Genomic DNA, 18,951 nt, shown 5'->3' with positions numbered 1-18,951 from the left:
AGCTGCTGCGGCTTATATTCAGGTGCGGCTTATAGTGCGAAAATTACGGTATTACATAGTGTTGTTACAGTTTCTGTGTTAATGAAGATGTTTAAACTTTGTATAAGCAGGATTACATAACGTTACAGTTTCTGTGTTATCCCACATAAAATACTGATTCAAGTCAACAACTGAAAAAGGAACTGCCCAAAACAATGACAAAACAGAAGAATATGAAAATGGCTAAGATTTGAGCAGTGAGGAAAACTTTGAACTAATATACATCATATAAGTGAGATTAATAAAAAGGAACATGAATTTACCTTGGGGGTCAAAGTCCTGATCCAGACCTGTGGGGCAGAGAATGCAGACGGTTTAGAGATCGTTCACTCTGCACCATCTTCATAACAAGGACCAACAAGTTCTGAACCGCATCATCTATATATATATATATATATATATATATATATATATATATATATATATATATATATAAAAATCTTCATATTTAAAGTCACTGGTGAAATCTTTAACACAGAATTGGCTAATTTGGTCAAAGAGGTTGAATGTGTTTTTCCACTCAGACCAGCTTATACACCATCCAGTGCAACCCACCCGCCGCCAGATCCCCATCCATTTTAGCCAAGATGGTGATTCATTTAACACTTTGAATGCCACTCACGGCTTCTCTCAGGGGCGATTTTTTCGAATGGCGATCAGGAATTGGAATAATCCATTTGGATACCATCTGATCTCAGGTAAGGAATCTATGTTATCAGTATTAGGATAATCAGACCCGTTTTCACGGATATATAAGCTTTTATGTGATTATGGTGATAGGCTGTTTGACTCTGCTCGCGGTCAGGAAATAGGAGAATCGAGTTTCAACTGGCGGCATGAGCGTGCATGCGTACACATACTATCGATCATCTAGCGTTTATTTGAAAACGATTCATAAATAGGCCAAAAAATTACAACGTTCTAGAATATTCCAGTAAAAGGTGATTATCATAGAATGTGTTGTTTTTTCCGTGAAAACAAGTGATTTCAAAATGCTATCAAGCGGAAATGAAGCGATAAAAAAACAATCTGCTACGACAATGTTGACTGGAAAATGAGTCTTTGATAAGCGACGGGCAGATTAGACACATAGCCATAATTTAAAACATAGATTAGGCGATATTAACGTTAACATTGGAGTGGATGTGGGCATTCAAGGGGGTAAAATGGAAAACACGGCTGGCTCTCAAAGTGTTAATGGATTGGTTAAAAACCAGGCATGTGCCACGTCGTGACTTCTGTTCCAAGTGCCTTCGAGCAAGGCACTCAACCCAAACTTGTCCATTGGAGCCGCTCAGTGGCCAACGTGTCAGACTGATTGTACTGGGCAGTTCACAGATGGTGAATATATCTCTTTATAATTACACGTTTATTTACGTAGGGTAGATTTACTGACATTTATCACAACTGTCCGTTTAAAACTCTGCCCTCTTCTCCTGATCCTCCAATCACAACTGTTGCTTTCCTCGGACAAACAAAGAGACAGTCGTGATGGGAGGATCACGAAAAGAAGGCAGAGCTCGAGACGGGTCCATTCAGCGCAAGTATGACATAATCTTAATGGCAAGACTCCACGTCGCGTCTGCGGAGTGACGTACCCCAGCCGCTGTCCACCAGGGTGGTCTCCTGGATGCAGGACTCGTCCAGCAGAGAGGAGGAGAGCATGGGGGTGCTGGAGGCCACACTGAGGAGGCTGCTGTTTAGGAGCGACTGGCTGGACGGCTTGCGGGGGGTCAGCTGGCGGGGGTGGAGGAGGGACTGGGAGCAGGAGACTGAGAGCAGCTGCTGGGAACGCCGTGACTTCGTCGTCTTCAGCCCCCTGGGAGAAGAGGGAGGTAGTGGTGGGTGGAAGAGTGGAAAGTAGGGATGCAAAATTACTATTACAATAGTCACTGGGAACTATTCGAATACTAGGTCATTGTCACCTTTATTTATATAGCACATCTAAAAGCAAAAGGTTGCACCAAAGTGTTTTCAAATTTAAAATACAATATCAAATGCACAAGTCAATAAAATAAATACACTAAATAGTGTAGTCGCTAAAATTCAGAGAGCTCTGAAATAAAGAGTCAAAACTGAGGCTGATGGATCAAAAAGGTAAAGTATAGTTTATTAAAAGTTTACTGCAGTAAAGGGCACATCCCTAACACAGAGGCAGTCTGTCCAAGGAGATGCTGCCCACAGATCAAAATACAAGACCCTAATACCCTATTTCTCCCACGTTCATATGCCAGGTGCACAACTTAACTGAACAGAGTGGCCTCCACCTTTGACAATTTATTTTTCAGTTGCATGACATTCCTTTCAGTTGCATGAAATGCAAGTCCAAATGTAACATTCAATAAGCATTTAATTTTGTTATATGAAGGATAGGGATGCACCGATCAGACTTTTTCAGTCCCGATACAGATACCTGGGCTTTGGCCGATACAGAGTACCAATCCGATACCCATTGTTCAATAATAAACTGTATGCCTCACTGTGTGGAAGAGACTGGGATCATTCTTTTGTGAAAGGCTCGACTTAAAAAACATTACTTTCCTAACAAAATGTAACAAATTAACAGATATAAATGTACTGAATTGTTATTTATTATTATATTATAAAAAGAAAAAATCTGATTTTCTTTTTATACCCGATCCAGCTATTTTAGTCATATCGGGGCCGATATCGGATATCAATATTGGTGCATCCCTAATGAAGGAGCATCAAATGTGCGCAATTATAGCCTACTGTTGGAAACACTTTAATACAGGCCTAGACTTTCATGAAATAAAATAAAATGTTTTATTGTCCATAGCAGAGAAGCACAATGCTAGTTTGTTTAACACAAATAAAAACAGGCTATTAACCGAATGGAAACTAGATATGCAGGACCAATAACAATTAGCATACATTTCAAACACCTTTGAAAACATCTAAAAACCAAAATGCTCTTTTAAAAAGAAAATAATCGGGGGAGCTCCAGTAGCTCACCGCGTACCTCGAGCGCTATTTCGGCGCCGGGGACAACCGTGCTCGTCACGGATCTGGGGTTAGCGAGTTCGATTCCCGGACTGCAGCCGTATCTTTCTCAGAGTGTCTTCCCCCCATCTGTACCCATTCAAACCTGTTTCTGTCGGTCATTCTTGACCAGAGAAAATGCGATAAGCGCAAAAAAGAGCCAGCGGAATGGCCAAAGTTTAAAAAAAATAAATAAAATAATAATCGGATTAGAGCATGTCAGAGAAAAGTGGCATCTCCGCTCAAATGAGTTTCGAAAGTTCGGCTGATATGACGTTGTGGCGAGACGGAGGCACTGGTGGAGGTGTCATAATTCTGTTACTTTGTATGTCGATCCAAACATGGCCAGGAAGAACATTGCCAGCCTTTAGGTTCTTGAAGTTGGACACGATGTTGGACCAGAATTCACAAACTGTTGTCATGGTGTTGCGCTTTCAGCACCTCTGAAGTAGACCGCTTCACCATCTCCATTTGGAGAGCTCCTTTGTGTCCTTCCCATTTCATAATAAAAGTTATATGCGCTACGAATTTCATAATAAAAGCATCCACTATGGTCATAGGAGAAACATTCTGCCTTTGAGGAATAGAACTTTGGCGGGCCAAATTTAAATGCCTTGCGGGCCTGCTGTGGCTCCCTGGCCTAGACCTTGGGACATCTAAAGTACCTAATTCAATGACAGACCAGACAATGCCTTAACACTTTCCGTGCCACGGTCCGGTGGTTTAAAAGCCTCCGTATGCCACCACCCACTTCAATGATAGAGAAGAGCACTCGCATTTGTGAACACATTTACTATATCTTAAATTATGGCTATGTGTCTAATACGACCGTCGCTTATCAATGACTTGTTTGCAGTCAACATTGTCGAAACAGATATATTTTTTTAATAAATCGGTTCATTTCCGTTTTATACCATTTTGAAAAACTCTCGTTTTTTAGATGTTCAGTCTTCTACCATCATGCACTCTTCCACTCGATCATCTTCCTTGCCCCCATTACTACCTACTATACAAATACTGTTTGTCTCTACTACAATGCACTAAAAACTGCAGCACCCAAGTTTCAACACCATTTGATGAACATTGTTACTCAGCTGAAAAGAGTTGTACCCTTCCAGCTGACTTGTCGTACAGAACTTGTAAGTCGCTTTGGATAAAAGCAACAGCTAAATCAAATGTAAATTGTAAGATGAATGTTTTTCCCTACATCCCGGGACACTCACTTTGAATATTCTAAGATGAATGTTTTTCCCTACATCCCGGGACACTCACTTTGAATATCATATGAATGTTCTCCCCTCCATCCCAGGACACTCACTTTGAATATCCTAAGATGAATGTTTTCCCCTACATCCCGGGACACTCACTTTGCGTCTCGCTGGCTGAAGGAGGCGTGTCCGTAGGGCAGACTGCCGTCCAGGAGGCTGTCCTCTCCATAGGGAGCGGCAGGAGAGCTGGTGGTGTGGATCCGCAGGCTGCGCCTGGACATGACGGGAGGCTGGAGCGCAATGCCCTGCTCCCTCTCGCGGTCCAACAGCGACGGAGAGTAGCTGGAGCTGGAAGGAGGGACAACAAAGAGGAGGAAAGAGAAATTATAAGGTGGTGAGGAGGAGAAGAGCTCCAGGAGCAGAGGATTCAGGAGAATGTTCAGGGAGCACTTTATCCTCAAGAAAAGAGGGAGACTGAGCCAATAATACATGTCCCCTTTCATCATGGAAAAGATAAATGTTGTGATTTTAGTTTGGGTGTTTTATGTGTGGGTGTATATGTGTATCCCTGAGGTTGTTAGTCTGTTCCATGCATCTTGTGTTCATGTAATCCTGATCCGTTTTGTTCTCCCCTGTGGTGGCTGATCCTGTCTGCACAGTCCTGTCTTTGTTTGTTTGTTGTTTTTTTATGTTACTCCTGCAACCTCAAATCCTATGGTAATTATTAAAAACCTTTGTTACTTCTGGCTCCCGTTTCATATTATGTGCCATTGTGGACAGAGTATTTTCATGCTAATCAATGGTAACGTAATAGAGTGTTTTATCAGTAGTGCTGGGTATTGTTTTAAGTTTTGCATTTGATAACTTAACAGCTTGCTGGCAGGCCTTCCGGCTCCAAGGCAATAGCTAAAAGGGCAATTTGTACCCGATTTGTAATGAAAAGCAATTACAATTAAAGTATTGAAAATGGTTTGTAAATACCAGGTAGTGTTGATTTGATTCAAATCAACCTTAATGGTATTGACTTTCAATACCCAGCTCCAATTGTCAAATCAGTCAATTGTATGACACACAGCAAAGCAGCATTAGTTTGCATTGATTCACTAAGTTACAGCATTCAAGCAGCAAGGAACCAGAATGTGAGTGCAGAGCAGCAGCTGGTACTGAATGCGATTCCATTGTCCAAATATTAAAGGAACTTTGGTGTAGTTCTGACTGAACTTGTTTTGTATTCCCAATGACTCCTGTCCCCAATCAGAGGGCAGGTTTAACAGGAAACAATAAACACCAGAGGAAGACAGGACACTTCCCATCTTCCTCTGGTGTTCCACTGTTGGGGGACATAGCAGGCTGATGACCGGACATATTTTACAGTGGGGGAAGTGGAACACAGCAAGGTCCTAACATAGAAGCATTACACGGGCAGGAGCAGTCCAAACCACATAACATGATGGCTGCTGAAACACTGGCACCAAATGCTAACGTATACGAACGTGTCTGCTGAACCACTGGCACCAAATGCTAACGTATACGTGTCTGCTGAAACACTGGCACCAAATGCTAACGTATACGTGTCTGCTGAAACACTGGCACCAAATGCTAACGTATGCGTGTCTGCTGAAACCCTGGCACCAAATGCTAACGTATACGTGTCTGCTGAAACACTGGCACCAAATGCTAACGTATGCATGTCTGCTGAAACACTGGCACCAAATGCTACAGTATGCGTGTCTGCTGAAACCCTGGCACCAAATGCTACAGTATGTGTGTCTGCTGAAACACTGGCACCAAATGCTACAGTATGCGTGTCTGCTGAAACACTGGCACCAAATGCTGTGTGTCTGCTGAAACCCTGGCACCAAATGCTACAGTATGCGTGTCTGCTGAAACACTGGCACCAAATGCTATGTGTGTCTGCTGAAACACTGGCACCAAATGCTGTGTGTCTGCTGAAACACTGGCACCAAAAATGCTATGCGTGTCTGCTGAAACACTGGCACCAAATGCTACAGTATGCGTGCCTGCTGAAACACTGGCACCAAATGCTGTGCGTCTGCTGAAACGCTGGCACTAAAAATGCTATGCGTGTCTGCTGAAACGCTGGCACCAAAAATGCTATGCGTGTCTGCTGAAACACTGGCACCAAATGCTACAGTATGCGTGTCTGCTGAAACACTGGCACCAAATGCTATGCGTGTCTGCTGAAACACTGGCACCAAATGCTGCGTGTCTGCTGAAACACTGGCACCAAAAATGCTATGTGTGTCTGCTGAAACACTGGCACCAAATGCTAACCGTATGCGTGTCTGCTGAAACACTGGCACCAAATGCTGTGTGTCTGCTGAAACACTGGCACCAAAAATGCTATGCGGGTCTGCTGAAACACTGGCACCAAATGCTACAGTATGCGTGTCTGCTGAAACACTGGCACCAAATGCTGTGAGTCTGCTGAAACGCTGGCACTAAAAATGCTATGCGTGTCTGCTGAAACGCTGGCACCAAAAATGCTATGCGTGTCTGCTGAAACACTGGCACCAAATGATATGCGTGTCTACTGAAACACTGGCACCAAATGATATGTGTGTCTGCTGAAACACTGGCACCAAATGCCCTGCGAGACACACACAGCCAAAGAACTATGTCACCATAGAATTAATCTTAAATGTACAGCTTGCTCTACATGCCCTGCCCAGAGCTGGCCCAGATTTAGAAAAGCACAGAGTTCGTCTAATGAATCAATCGGCGCATACAGAAAATAGTGTCACACTGCCAAACAACTGCCAAACCTCAACAAACAAACAGAGCTATTATTGAGATGGCTGACCTTTGGAGCCAGGTGGCATGCTATAAGTCTAGCACACAGGGAGCCCGACAGCCAGAGCACAGTGGGAAATACTTCCAAATGAATAGTCAGCCACATTGTAAGTTTATGTTTTTCAAAACAAGGCTGTCAAACACACTTGCTAGTCTCGACAACTAATCCCTGTATCTTTCTAACTGATACAAACACAAGACAGCAACACGCCGAGCTAAAGTAGGTTAAACACAGCCTGCATGTTGCAGGCAAGGTGTGCAAACACGACTGACCCCGTTTCTAAATAGCAACAAAATGTAAAACTAACAGATGAAGGAGAAAGAATACGATACACACAGATCAGTCCAACCCCAGCTGTCCAGGTCACCCTCTTCGTCAGAGAGGTTCATCCCAGGGGAACGCACGGCAGACAGACATCACGACGACACACAAACACCACACTCCTGCAACGCGAGAGATCAAGCACCTTACCTTAGCCCTACTTACTGAGCCTTGTTAACTGCTGCAGCGATCGCTTCCCGTTAGCGGAACGGTCTCTGCTTACCGCCCCCCCCTCCTCCTTTCTCTCTGTGCTAACCAGTCTCCCTCCCCTCGAAGGTATACTACCTTTCTTCCTCCTTCCCGAGCTCCCTCCCCCTACCTGTCTAGTTCCCCTCAAACGCCCGCTCTCCTTCATGTACACAGTACAACACACACAAACAAACAACGACACCGATCCCGTCATATGCTTTCATCTTGATGAACCAACAAGGTATACAGGCTCAGGTTGAGCTGAGAGGGGAAAGAGGGAAAGAAACACATAAGACAGAGACACCACACAAATTAAGACAGACATTCCTCAACTTCTAAACAGTTGTAATGACTCAAGATCGACAGAAGTGACATTATAATGAGCTCTGAGGAGAGTGTGAGGGAAAGTCTAAAACTTCAAACAATCTTTTCTCTTAATTCATAAGAATTCCAGGAGAGGAGAGAAACCAAGGTGATGAGGCCGGCATCTCTCCCTCAGGACACGACACATTAAGCCTCCTCTGGATTACCCAGCAGCCCTCGTGCTGAGCTGTACCGCGCGCTAGTGCTAACCGGCTGTTACTATTCTGCCCTCGTGCTGAGGGCGCTGTGGAGGACCCACCGAGAGGGAACTGGGAAACACTGGCTACGTTTTCATGCACACAATGTGCCTATTGAATTTACCGCTACCGAGGCGAAAGTACGATTAATCCATTTGCATGATTCAATAATCCCGTGTACATGCGTCGTGACTCGATGGTCTAACGCCTCTAGGCTTGATCTGAACAAACTCCAGTTAGCTCAGGACAGGGCGGCACGCCTAGCTATGCGCTGCTCTGTGAGGAGTAGTGTTGGAGTGATGCATGCCGCGCTGACCTAGATGACAGTGGAACAGAGGATGGCATGTAGCCTGGTAACTTTTTTGTTTAATATCTGTAATACTGGGAAACCGGAGGGTTTGCACTCACAACTGTACCCAACTAATATGAGACATGGATATAGCACAAGGCAAGCATTAGATTCATGCTTTACTTTACCTCTACAGTCTTTTTCAGAGCATTTGTTTTTGGTAATGTATAGAGCAGTTGCTTATTGGAATAAAATACCCAGAAAAATGATAAGGAACAAATTTATGTTTAAAAAAAAAAAAGTAAAAAAATGCACTCATGAATAATGAGTTACATTTTGGCCATTGACTTTTGAAATTAGTATGGAAATATAAAGGTGATCGGTGACTTGAGAAAAGTTATGCTATAATATGAGTTCAAGTCATATGATTTTGATCCGTTTTGTTCTTATGGACTGAATATGTAATTTGTATTTTATGGTTGAGAATTGTGATATCTAATTTATGAATATTGAGTGAGCTTTTATTCACCGTTTTGTTCGTTGTGATGTTTTCTTGTGAGTACTTCAATGTTTGTAGTTTTATATTTTTATGTTATTTTTTTTGTGTGTTTGGACCCCAGAAAGAGTGTAGACTAATGGGGATCCACAATAAAACAATAAAAAGGGTACTACATGGTACTACAGGGTACTACAACATGGCACTACATTGAAATATGACTGATATTTGTTTTAATATGGTTTGAACTAAATATCATTGAATCAGACAAATTAACTGAGCAGATCATAATTGTTCGCATTGTGACATGTGTTACAGCAAATTTTCATGAACATTTAAGGTGATATGCCCGGTGTATCAATTGTTTTCGTTATCATTTTACTCAAGAAATGTGTTCACAACAGGTTATATATCATAAAGACCATGTTATGTAAGCATTATAATTCTTAAATGGGCAAATCTTACCTTTTAGCAACAAAAATCTAGCTTTTGAATGCTAGCTACTTCTGTAATTTAGTCACCACCATCAGTCATCATTGTGGAAAGGTGGTTTATGGGAGCACAACATCACATGATCTGTCACATGACCACACCAGGATGTTCCACTGGTGTCCCTTTGAGACTTCATGAGGTAAAATCAAGAAAAAAGCTTTATATGGACATTTCCAGGACATGTAAAGTATGTGTGACACCTGTGTCACATTACTATGGCCCATTCAACATCGGGTATCCATCGTTCCGGATGTGGGACAGTTATATTTTTTCATTCATACATTGTCGTGTTAGTACTGTTGAGAATATAAGTATGTTTTAAGGTTTTCTGCAGTAATTCCTAAAACGCAAGTTATAGGCCCTGACGCATATGATAGATAATCGATTGCCGTTTATTTCCTATACACGCTATATTAAAACATTCAAATGTATATGATCGGTATACATTATGCTTCATCATGCGTGAAGGAAAGGGGGGGGGGGGGGTTGTTTATAATTCCTTGATCGTCAGTAACGGCTTTATTTAGTATGGGTTGATATTAGGGCTGGGCGATATGGCCTAAATATGATATCACGATATTTTCTGACCTTTCGGCGATACACAATACACATCAATGTTTTTTCTTTTTTTCCCAAACAATTCATTATGAGGCTTACCAAGACAGTATTTGAGTTTGCAAGCCAACATTAAAGACAAAAGACTCATGCATTTAGCATTTTTATATTAGATTTAGATTATTGGATTCTTAGATTATATATTTAGCATTTTAGCCTTTCGGTTTTTTAGATTATATATTGTAACTATTTATTTATGTATAAATTTATTATTTGAACGGCTTAAGGCTATATCTGTACTTGATGTTTGTTGTGTTGCATACTTGAAATAAACTTCAATCAAATCAAACCCCCCCTCTTAAAAACAAAAACCTGTGTTTAACCTAGCCATCTATAAAACATCATGCTAAAACTGTGAAACAAATGTCCTACTCCCCTAAAGAAAGAAATACATAGCAAACATGACTCAGTTATCCAATAGTGCTGCTGCTTTTTATTTTGTTAAAATCTTTTAGTTAAGACTAAAAGACTACAATATGACTGCAACGGTTTCATGACGGCTTCCTGTCCTCGCCGGAAGTACGTCGGATACCTAAGTTAGCTTAACGTTAAATGTGCAACAACAGAACAGATTGCTGCTAATTAAACACTTCATGGAAACGGAGTAACGTTAACGTTATGTCGAGTTCATACGTGTAGTATGAACTAGACATAACATTACTCTGTGTCCACTCTTGCGTCGCAGATGGATGGTACACTATGTTAGCTCCGTAGCTAATCCACTCAGACTAATTTACCATAGCAGTACTGTTAACGTCGGAGTTTATCAATACTCCTGGGTTTCAGGGGGCATCCCTAGCACCGAACCACCGCCTCTCCGTCTCTGGCTAGGTGTGTGCGCTTGCGTGCGTGTATGTGCGTGTAGATGACGTAATTTGGGCAAGTGTGTGTGTGACTGAAATTTTTTTCTGCGAGAGGGAGGGGAAAGCTTTTAGCACTGCACTTGTAAGTCTCATCTCAGCCGCGGCGGCCTCTAACGCGAGGGCAAAACATCACGATACGTTTAAAAAGTGTATCGTTAATGAACTGTACCCGATATTTATATAATAGTCATATCGCCCAGCCCTAGTTGATATGTTGATCAGATGGATTGCAAACAAAGAAATGGACAATCAAGCTGAAAATAACATTAGATTCCTCTTACCGTTCGCCGATGAGACTGGAGGAAAAATATTCCAATTATTTGACGTCGATCTGCTAGATCCATTTCCGTTTGTATGACGCAATAAATCATATCGAAATCATATCGATTATTGCATTTCGATAGCAATCCCAATGCACTTAAGTGTGTATCTAGATCCACTCTACAAGATATTACTGCCGGAGGAATTTCCTTGATGCACCGATCGACACTTCCGGTTTGGCTTAGAGTGTAACTCGCCCGACATCCACCAGGCGGCGGTATTGAGGCGTTGCAATATCAGAACAGGGTCCAGCTGCGGAACGCAGGGAGGCTGGATGAATTATGAATGCCATGGCGAAAAGATTAAATATTGATCCCAAAAACGTGTTCCTTCGTTGTTGGCGCACAACGCATGGCGGGCAATAACGTGTTAATTCGTTGTTGGCGTCCAAAGTGTTAAGAGGGGAGGCGAATTTTTTTGGAATTCGAAGCTTCGGGGGCAAGATTCGATTTTAATTCGAAGCTTCGAGATTAAAAAAAATATACATTTTTTTTTTTTTTTTTTTTTATGTTGTGGGACTTGTACAGCAGTTTGTTCAACTTTGTCAGTGCTGTAAAGTTTAAACCTTTTTAAATCTTAGACAAACAAAACACTTTGCTTTCATGAAATATTGTAAGCAGTCATTTGAGGCTTTATAAAAGCAGCACAATGAACACAAATCTGTCAGTGCCGAGTCCGACCTCATCTTAAACAAACATAATTGCTTGTTGTAGTTAACAGAGAGGCAGAGTTGATTTTGCAAAAAAATAAAAAATTATTTTATTTATAATCGATATTAATCGAGATCTATCGCGATCGACTGGTTGGGCACCACTGCTTATCGATAAGAGTAGTAGTATCGATAAAATCCTAACGATACCCATCCCTAGTGAAGGGATACTGGATGTTAGCCATCAGAGTCATGACAGCTGCAGAAGTACCAGCTCAAGGAGACCAGCTGTTAAGACAAACGCACATATTACACACTAGGGCTGACCTTCAAAGCTTTTTTTGGCCGCCGAAGCTTCGGGGCTGAGATAAGAGTCTCAAAGTCTGGGGTGATGCTCAATGTCCAATCTGTTCCTCTGCTTTGTCTTCAGCTGGACCAGAGCTGAGAAGCCACTTTCACAAAGATAGGTAGTGCAAAAAAATTGTAAATTAAAAAAAAAAATTATACGAAGCATCGACGCAAAAATTCGACAGACGACTTTTTGATTTATGTCGACTAATCGTTGCAGCCCTAGGCTCCGCCCATAAGCGCTTTGAGTGACAGTCACCCACACAGTCTGCAAGTGGCAGACAGAGAGAGATAGAGATTGATGGGGATACTAATTAATTTCGCTGCGGGGGGGCATAATCCCACGGGACAATGAATTGGTAACTTGTTTCAAATGACAATATATACCCCTGTGATTATTATTGCACGGATCGAAATATGGGCATGCGCAAAGATATTAAGACAGTGATTATGCGAGTGCTCCCGACTGCGGGGGAGAATAACCACACCAGCCCCGCGCACACTCCTGCGCGCGGTCCCTCTCCATCGTTCTCTGGTGTCCGTCGGCTGTTTGAGGAAGTAATTCCACTCGCTCGGAGCGAATTCCACACGCTGAGCGAATTGTTGATTGGAGACGGTGACTACAACTACAACCACAGAGCCAATCAGATAACAATCAGCTCCTTGCTACGTCACATTGAGAGTCAAATCAGAATGACCTAATTCACTGGGGGAGGAGATAGTCTTAAACCGAATTAGAGGAATCCGCCAATATGGTAATTAGAGATTAGGTAATTTTTTAAATATATTCAAATTTTATTTTCCTGTTCAAATCCTGTGCCCATCGAACGAAGCTTCGACGTATTTAAGACAGCCCTATTACACACTGACCCATTGAAATGAAAGGAGGAACTGTCTTGACGGTTCAGCAGAAACAGCTAAGATACTCTGGTGTCAACGCTCAAGAACCTGCGGGTGATAGCCTCCACTTCTCTATTGCACCAGATGTTCTGACCAAGCATCCTCTCTCTAACATGCAGGAAGATCAATGCTTGCTTCTATACTGGAGATAATAAATATCACTTCTTGCAGCTATACAGCACATACTGTATTCAGACACACAGCCGTGGCTCCCCCTAGTTGCGTCTCAGCGCCATCTTGTTTGGAAATCCTGGGCAAAGCCCTGAGTGGAGTCCAGAGATAACGCCAGAGACACCCCAAAGCCCCGAGTGGAGTCCAGAGATAACGCCAGAGACACCCCAAAGCCCTGAGTGGAGTCCAGAGATAACGCCAGACACACCCCGACTATAATAAGTACATTATCACTTCCTTCTCTCATGGAAACTGTAGTCCAATGTCCTGCTCAACAACACTGCTGAGGTCACTAGACTGCTTTTAACAAGTAACCAAACTCAGGACATTTATTCTAGCCTATAAGATAAGATATTCCATTATTGATCCCCTTGGGGAAATACAGGCATCATACTAGCAGCATGGGGGAGGAGAGGTACAGATAAAGGCAAGGCAATAGCAGAAGACATAAATACAGGCAATAAAATTATAGTACAGTAGAAAAGTAAAAATAGGCAGTGTAAAGAATATTATTAACCCTGAATATACACATCTGAACAAGTAGGCAGTGTGATCAAAGGTGCAGATGAGGGTCTGTATGCCCCATCAGTTATATTATACATTACAATAAATATGGTTAAAATAAACACTAGAATCTAAATATATACTATATGAGTAAGTAAAGTATACACAGGTGCAGTATACATAAGGTACCCTAACTGACGTGATACAGTACGTAATTAGTTATGCGTTGTAGTCTGTGCAGTTTAGCCAAGTGGGAGTCAGACACATTGATCAGACCATTGCATTACACTATGCAGCCAGTGTTACTAGTAAATCTAGCTACAATCTAGAAATTAAGGTGGTAAATTAACTGCATTTATATAAAGCCATTATCTAAAGCGCTTTACAACTTATGCCCCACATTCACACAGCGACGGTGGAGGCGACAATGCAAGGTGCACTGCCAACCTTGTTGGGGTATATCATGCCAGATATATATATGGGGATGTCCCGATCACATTTTTTTGCTCCCGATCCAGTGATTTGAGTATCTGTCGATACCGCTCTTTCACATTAGTAACCAATTTGACACATTTGTCAGAAACTGGCGAAGCGAGACAAGCCCCTCTGTTCCCTCAATAGCCCCAATCGAGCGCGGCGGCTCGCATTACATTCACCAAATATTCAATGTTTCAATCTGTTTGCACATTAGTATACATTCACAGTGTTCGACTTACGTAACATTTGCTCCATTTTGGTCTGAAACGCCGACGAATAATCCTCACAAAGCGAACGTTGACATTATCCAGGTGAACGTTCTTCATTCAAGCGAGGCATTCAATACAGCTGTTTGGCAGAGCACCAGCCGTCCCCCATTCCTTTGCTCGCTCTAGTCACATAACAACATTGAACGCACGCGGAACGTCTGCCTTGCAAACATTGCAACTGGCTATTGGACTGGCTTCGGTTTAAATTTTAAAATGCTTCCAAACTTCTGACATTTTGTCTAGCTGCTCAGGTGTTACGAGTTATCAGGAACATGGTCATGTTTGTTGAATAAAAAATGTTCACTCCCGATTTTTTTTATTTCCCCCAATCCCGATCCTCTGAAAATCACGTGATCGGGACATCCATAGTATAAAGTATAATATAACCGATAGGACATACAAACCCTCATCTGCACCTTTGTTTACACTGTTTTTTTATATTCAGATATAATTGTATTGCATATATATTTAGGTCTTTCTACTATTGCCCATACCTGACCCAAGGGAATCACTAAAGGAATATCTTATCTTAACTTAAGTGTCTTGCTCAGACAAGGACACTTCAACACGGTGCCGGAATCGAACAGGGAAACTTCCGCTTACCAGACGACCGCTCTACCTCCTGAGCCACTGTCCCCCTATGGATATTCTCGACTAAATCATATTATTCAACAGCAAATATTTTCACAGGTGGGGATCCCTACTAGAACAACATCTTATCAAGTGGGGGTTCATGCCCCATGACATATTTTAGAGTCCTCCTTGGCATGTGAAAGAGAAGAGTACTATTCTGAAGAGTACCGATTCAATAGTTCTGTCCAAATCAATACCAGCAAAGGGATAATCACATCCTCAAGCCAAGCCATTAGTAGAGATGATTCACCCAAAAGTTAGTAACAGTCAGTAGTTAATTAAGGCAACTTGGGCAAGCCAATCATCATATCAAGCTTTCCGGCGGCTCTGCATGCTGTACGAACACTCACCTGTGGGAGTAGGTATAGCCAGTGTTTCCTGGTGGGAGGTGCAAACGTACCAAGTTGCGTTCCATGACCAGAGCACGGCGATGGGATTCAGGCTCTGTTACAAGGCTGCAAGAGCCAAACCAGGACATTATTACAAGACACTTCTGCACTCATTCTCACCCCTCCCCCCCTCTCTCTCATTCTCTCCCACAAATGTACACATACATGCCATTGTTCTGCTTCGTCTTTTAGGAGATAGTCAGTCACTTCCTGTGCCAGCCAGGCTGACAAACAAGCTATTAATAACCTAAACCCAAGATATTTTCTCTTTCTGTGCTATGTCCCCCACTGAAACCGGAATGAAAATAAATGTACTATTCCATCTTAAAAAGGCAGAAGATGTCGGTTACCTTTCGTAGTGAGTCAGGAGGAGGAACAAACAGTTCAAAGTCCTCCCGCTCACTGCAGAGTCGCTTGCCTAACGGCACATAAGTACAGACCCGAGACTGTCATCATGGGAGTCCAACCAAGTCACACCCAGAGACAATAAACACACCCCAATTCTAAAAGGCTGGAGGTGTTAAAGCAGCGGATACTACTTGTAGTGAAATATAGGCCTGAATCACAGATACATCTGATGATCCGACATCAACACACTGATGTAAAAAATATGACAAAATCTATTAAATCCAGTAATTTAGTGAGTGAAAAAACCACAACATCTAAAAACCCAGGTAGGCGAGCTTCCCTTTGAACCCCTGTTCCAAATGTCGTATTCTCTTCTATATAAAACACAGTCTACACAGCTAATGCTATAGTCCGATTGAAGAGCAGAACATTCTCACATGCCAAACACATCATGAATTCATACAAACACTTTAAATCTATTTGCAACAGCACATACAGTCCGCTGCACTTGCCTTAAGCTTTTGTTGGTACCATCTTCTTGTAAACTAGAGCACTACGGTGATAACGAGGTGGATAACCTTTCTTCATTTGCGTGTTAGAAGAAGAACCGTGGCCGTGGGTTGGCAGGCCACAGTCTGAGTCCTCCACAGTCAGACACAATGTGTGGTGGCTCAGGTTAATCAGCTTTCTGTTTGATTGAAAACTTTATTAACAGATTGCAGAATGGGTACAGTACAGTACAGCTCAATTATATACACACAATTGTTAAGGGGATGCAGACCAGAGAAAGACTTTCGTCTCGTTTACATCAGGGTCCCCCATTTTCAATTAATCAGGAAATGTACTGGCTAGCCAAAACATCAGGAAAACATACCTGGACCTAATGCCGTCAAAAGAGAGAGGGCCTTATTCTAGACGTGTGTCGTTCGTGTCTCCAAAACGCATCTAATTATCGCAGTAACGTGTAGATAACGTCAAGTCAAGTAAAGAGTTTTATTTGTCACGGAATACAAGTATACAATGAAATGCAGGGGGGGTCTTGCCCACAGCGATTGTGCATAATACAATAGTAATATATAATAAGAATCCAATAGAACGACATTGTGCAATAAAACAAGTAAACAAAGTAGGGCATATCGGTATATGTACATGAGTTATTTACAGAGCATGGTAGGATGCTAGGTCCTGTGGTAGTGCAATACACTGTTAGCTATGGATGAGGCACTGGGTCTTTATGTACACGGCTATACAATGCTATATTATACAATCTCGCCGTATGTATATTTCCCTCCCTCCCACCCACCCACCCCCTCCTAATGCACAGTCCCCCCTCCCCATCATATGTATATACTCTGTCAGAATACCGCTTATGTCACAAATGTATCAGTACTAAATACCTATATGTCCCTATGCCATAAATGTCATGTATGTTGTGTATGTCATAAATGTCTATATGAATTGAAAATGGGGGACCCTGATGGAAACAAGACAAACGTCTTTCTCAGGTCTGCATCCCCTTAACAATTGTATGTATTGAGCCGTACTGCACACAGCAGCATCACACCTGGACAAGAGGAAGGGGAACTATGTGAGAATGCTATTCATCGACTACAGCTCGGCATTCAATACCATAGTCCCCTCCATACTCATAGGGAAAGCTCAGGGACCTGGGCTTGAACTATGACCTCTGCCAGTGGGTCTTGGACTTCCTGACGGGCAGACCCCAGGTGGTGAGAGCAGGCAACTGCACCTCCTCATCCATCACCCTCAACATAGGGGCCCCCCATGGCTGTGTTCTGAGTCCCCTCCTCTACTCCCTGTACACACCCGACTGTGTGGCTCAGCGGAGTAGCAACACAATCATCAAATTTGCTGACGACAGTGGTGGTGGGCCTGATCTCTGCCAACGACGAGAGGGCCTACCTGGAAGAGGTCAAGGTCCTGGTGGGATGGTGCCAGGAAAACAACCTCTCCCTGAACGTCAGCAAAACAAAGGAGATGATTGTGGACTTCAGGAGGTTGGGGGTCAAGGACTACAGCCCCCTCAGCATCGACGGGGCACCGGTTGAGAGAGTCAACAGCTTTAAGTACCTCGGAGCCTACATATCCGAGGACTTGACATGGACCACACACATTGACAGTGTTGTGAAGAAGGCACGACAACGCCTCTACTTCCTCAGGCGCCTAAGGAAGTTCCAAGTCAGTCAGAAGATCCTTAAGAACTTCTACTCATGTACAATAGAGAGCATCCTGACTGGCAACATCACCTCCTGGTTTGGGAATAGCACTGCACAAGACCGAAGCAGACTACAAAGAGTGACACGTTCAGCCGAACGCACAATTGGAGGGGGGCTCCCCACCCTCCAGAACATTTACAACAAGCGGTGCAGGGGCAAGGCTAAGAGAATCATTAAAGACTCCAGTCACCCGAACAACTGCCTCTTTGAACTGCTGCGGTCAGGCAAGCGATAACGGAGTCTCAAGGCGAGCACAGAAAGACTCAGAAGAAGCTTCTATCCCCAGGCCATCAGGCTGCTCAACGAACAATGAACACTACACAACAACAACAACCATCAAACGCACATAGCACACACATCCACACGCACACACTCACTTTAAACAAACACACTTTATAGCACACACTCACTTTAAACAAACACACTGTAGCACCCACTCCCCACACTTTATATTTATTGATGAAGGATTGCACTACAACTCGTACACCTTACTGTAAATTGTACCTAAATTGTACCTCATCCCATTTCTGCTTTGCACTATATAGTATTGTATATTAATAGTACACTGCATAGTATTGTATATTATATGGTAACTCAGTTACGTCTATTCTGCATCGAACATTGTACATATGTCTATACTGAACACTGTGACCTCATTTTCTACTTCTAATTTACATGCTATACTATGTTATTTGATACTATCTTGTCTAGCACAGTCTCTGGAGCGTAACAGTAAGAAGCATTTTGTATGAAAGTATTCTGTACTTCTGTATGACAACTATTAAAGAAACTTGAAACTTGAACTTGTATTGTAC

General features: G+C 42.6%; 1 protein-coding gene across 11 annotated transcripts in view; it reads right to left on the bottom strand.

Annotated features, from left to right (window-relative positions):
- Window positions 1–18,951, bottom strand: part of sun1a (Sad1 and UNC84 domain containing 1a) — a 72,644-nt gene that overhangs the window by 53,036 nt on the left and 657 nt on the right. For 7 of the 11 annotated variants that reach the window (XM_084323381.1, XM_084323386.1, XM_084323390.1 and 4 more), the window contains exons 1-4: window positions 15,513–15,889; window positions 4,410–4,598; window positions 1,638–1,858; window positions 303–329 (exon numbers count right to left, since the gene is read on the bottom strand). In XM_084323381.1, the coding sequence (XP_084179507.1) occupies window positions 303–329; window positions 1,638–1,858; window positions 4,410–4,598; window positions 15,513–15,640 (565 nt within the window). In that variant the 5' untranslated portion in view covers window positions 15,641–15,889. Of the gene's footprint in view, window positions 1–302; window positions 330–1,637; window positions 1,859–4,409; window positions 4,599–7,401; window positions 7,473–7,536; window positions 7,615–15,512; window positions 15,890–18,951 lie in introns of those variants that run through there. The other 4 variants (XM_084323384.1, XM_084323389.1, XM_084323385.1 and 1 more) reach the window with 4 other exon arrangements.

Source organism: Notolepis coatsorum (assembly GCF_963971535.1).
Source record: "Notolepis coatsorum genome assembly, chromosome: 10".
Taxonomy (NCBI): domain Eukaryota; kingdom Metazoa; phylum Chordata; class Actinopteri; order Aulopiformes; family Paralepididae; genus Notolepis; species Notolepis coatsorum.
Note: the sequence above shows the minus strand (reverse complement) of the source record. Positions and strands in the feature narration are given on the sequence as shown.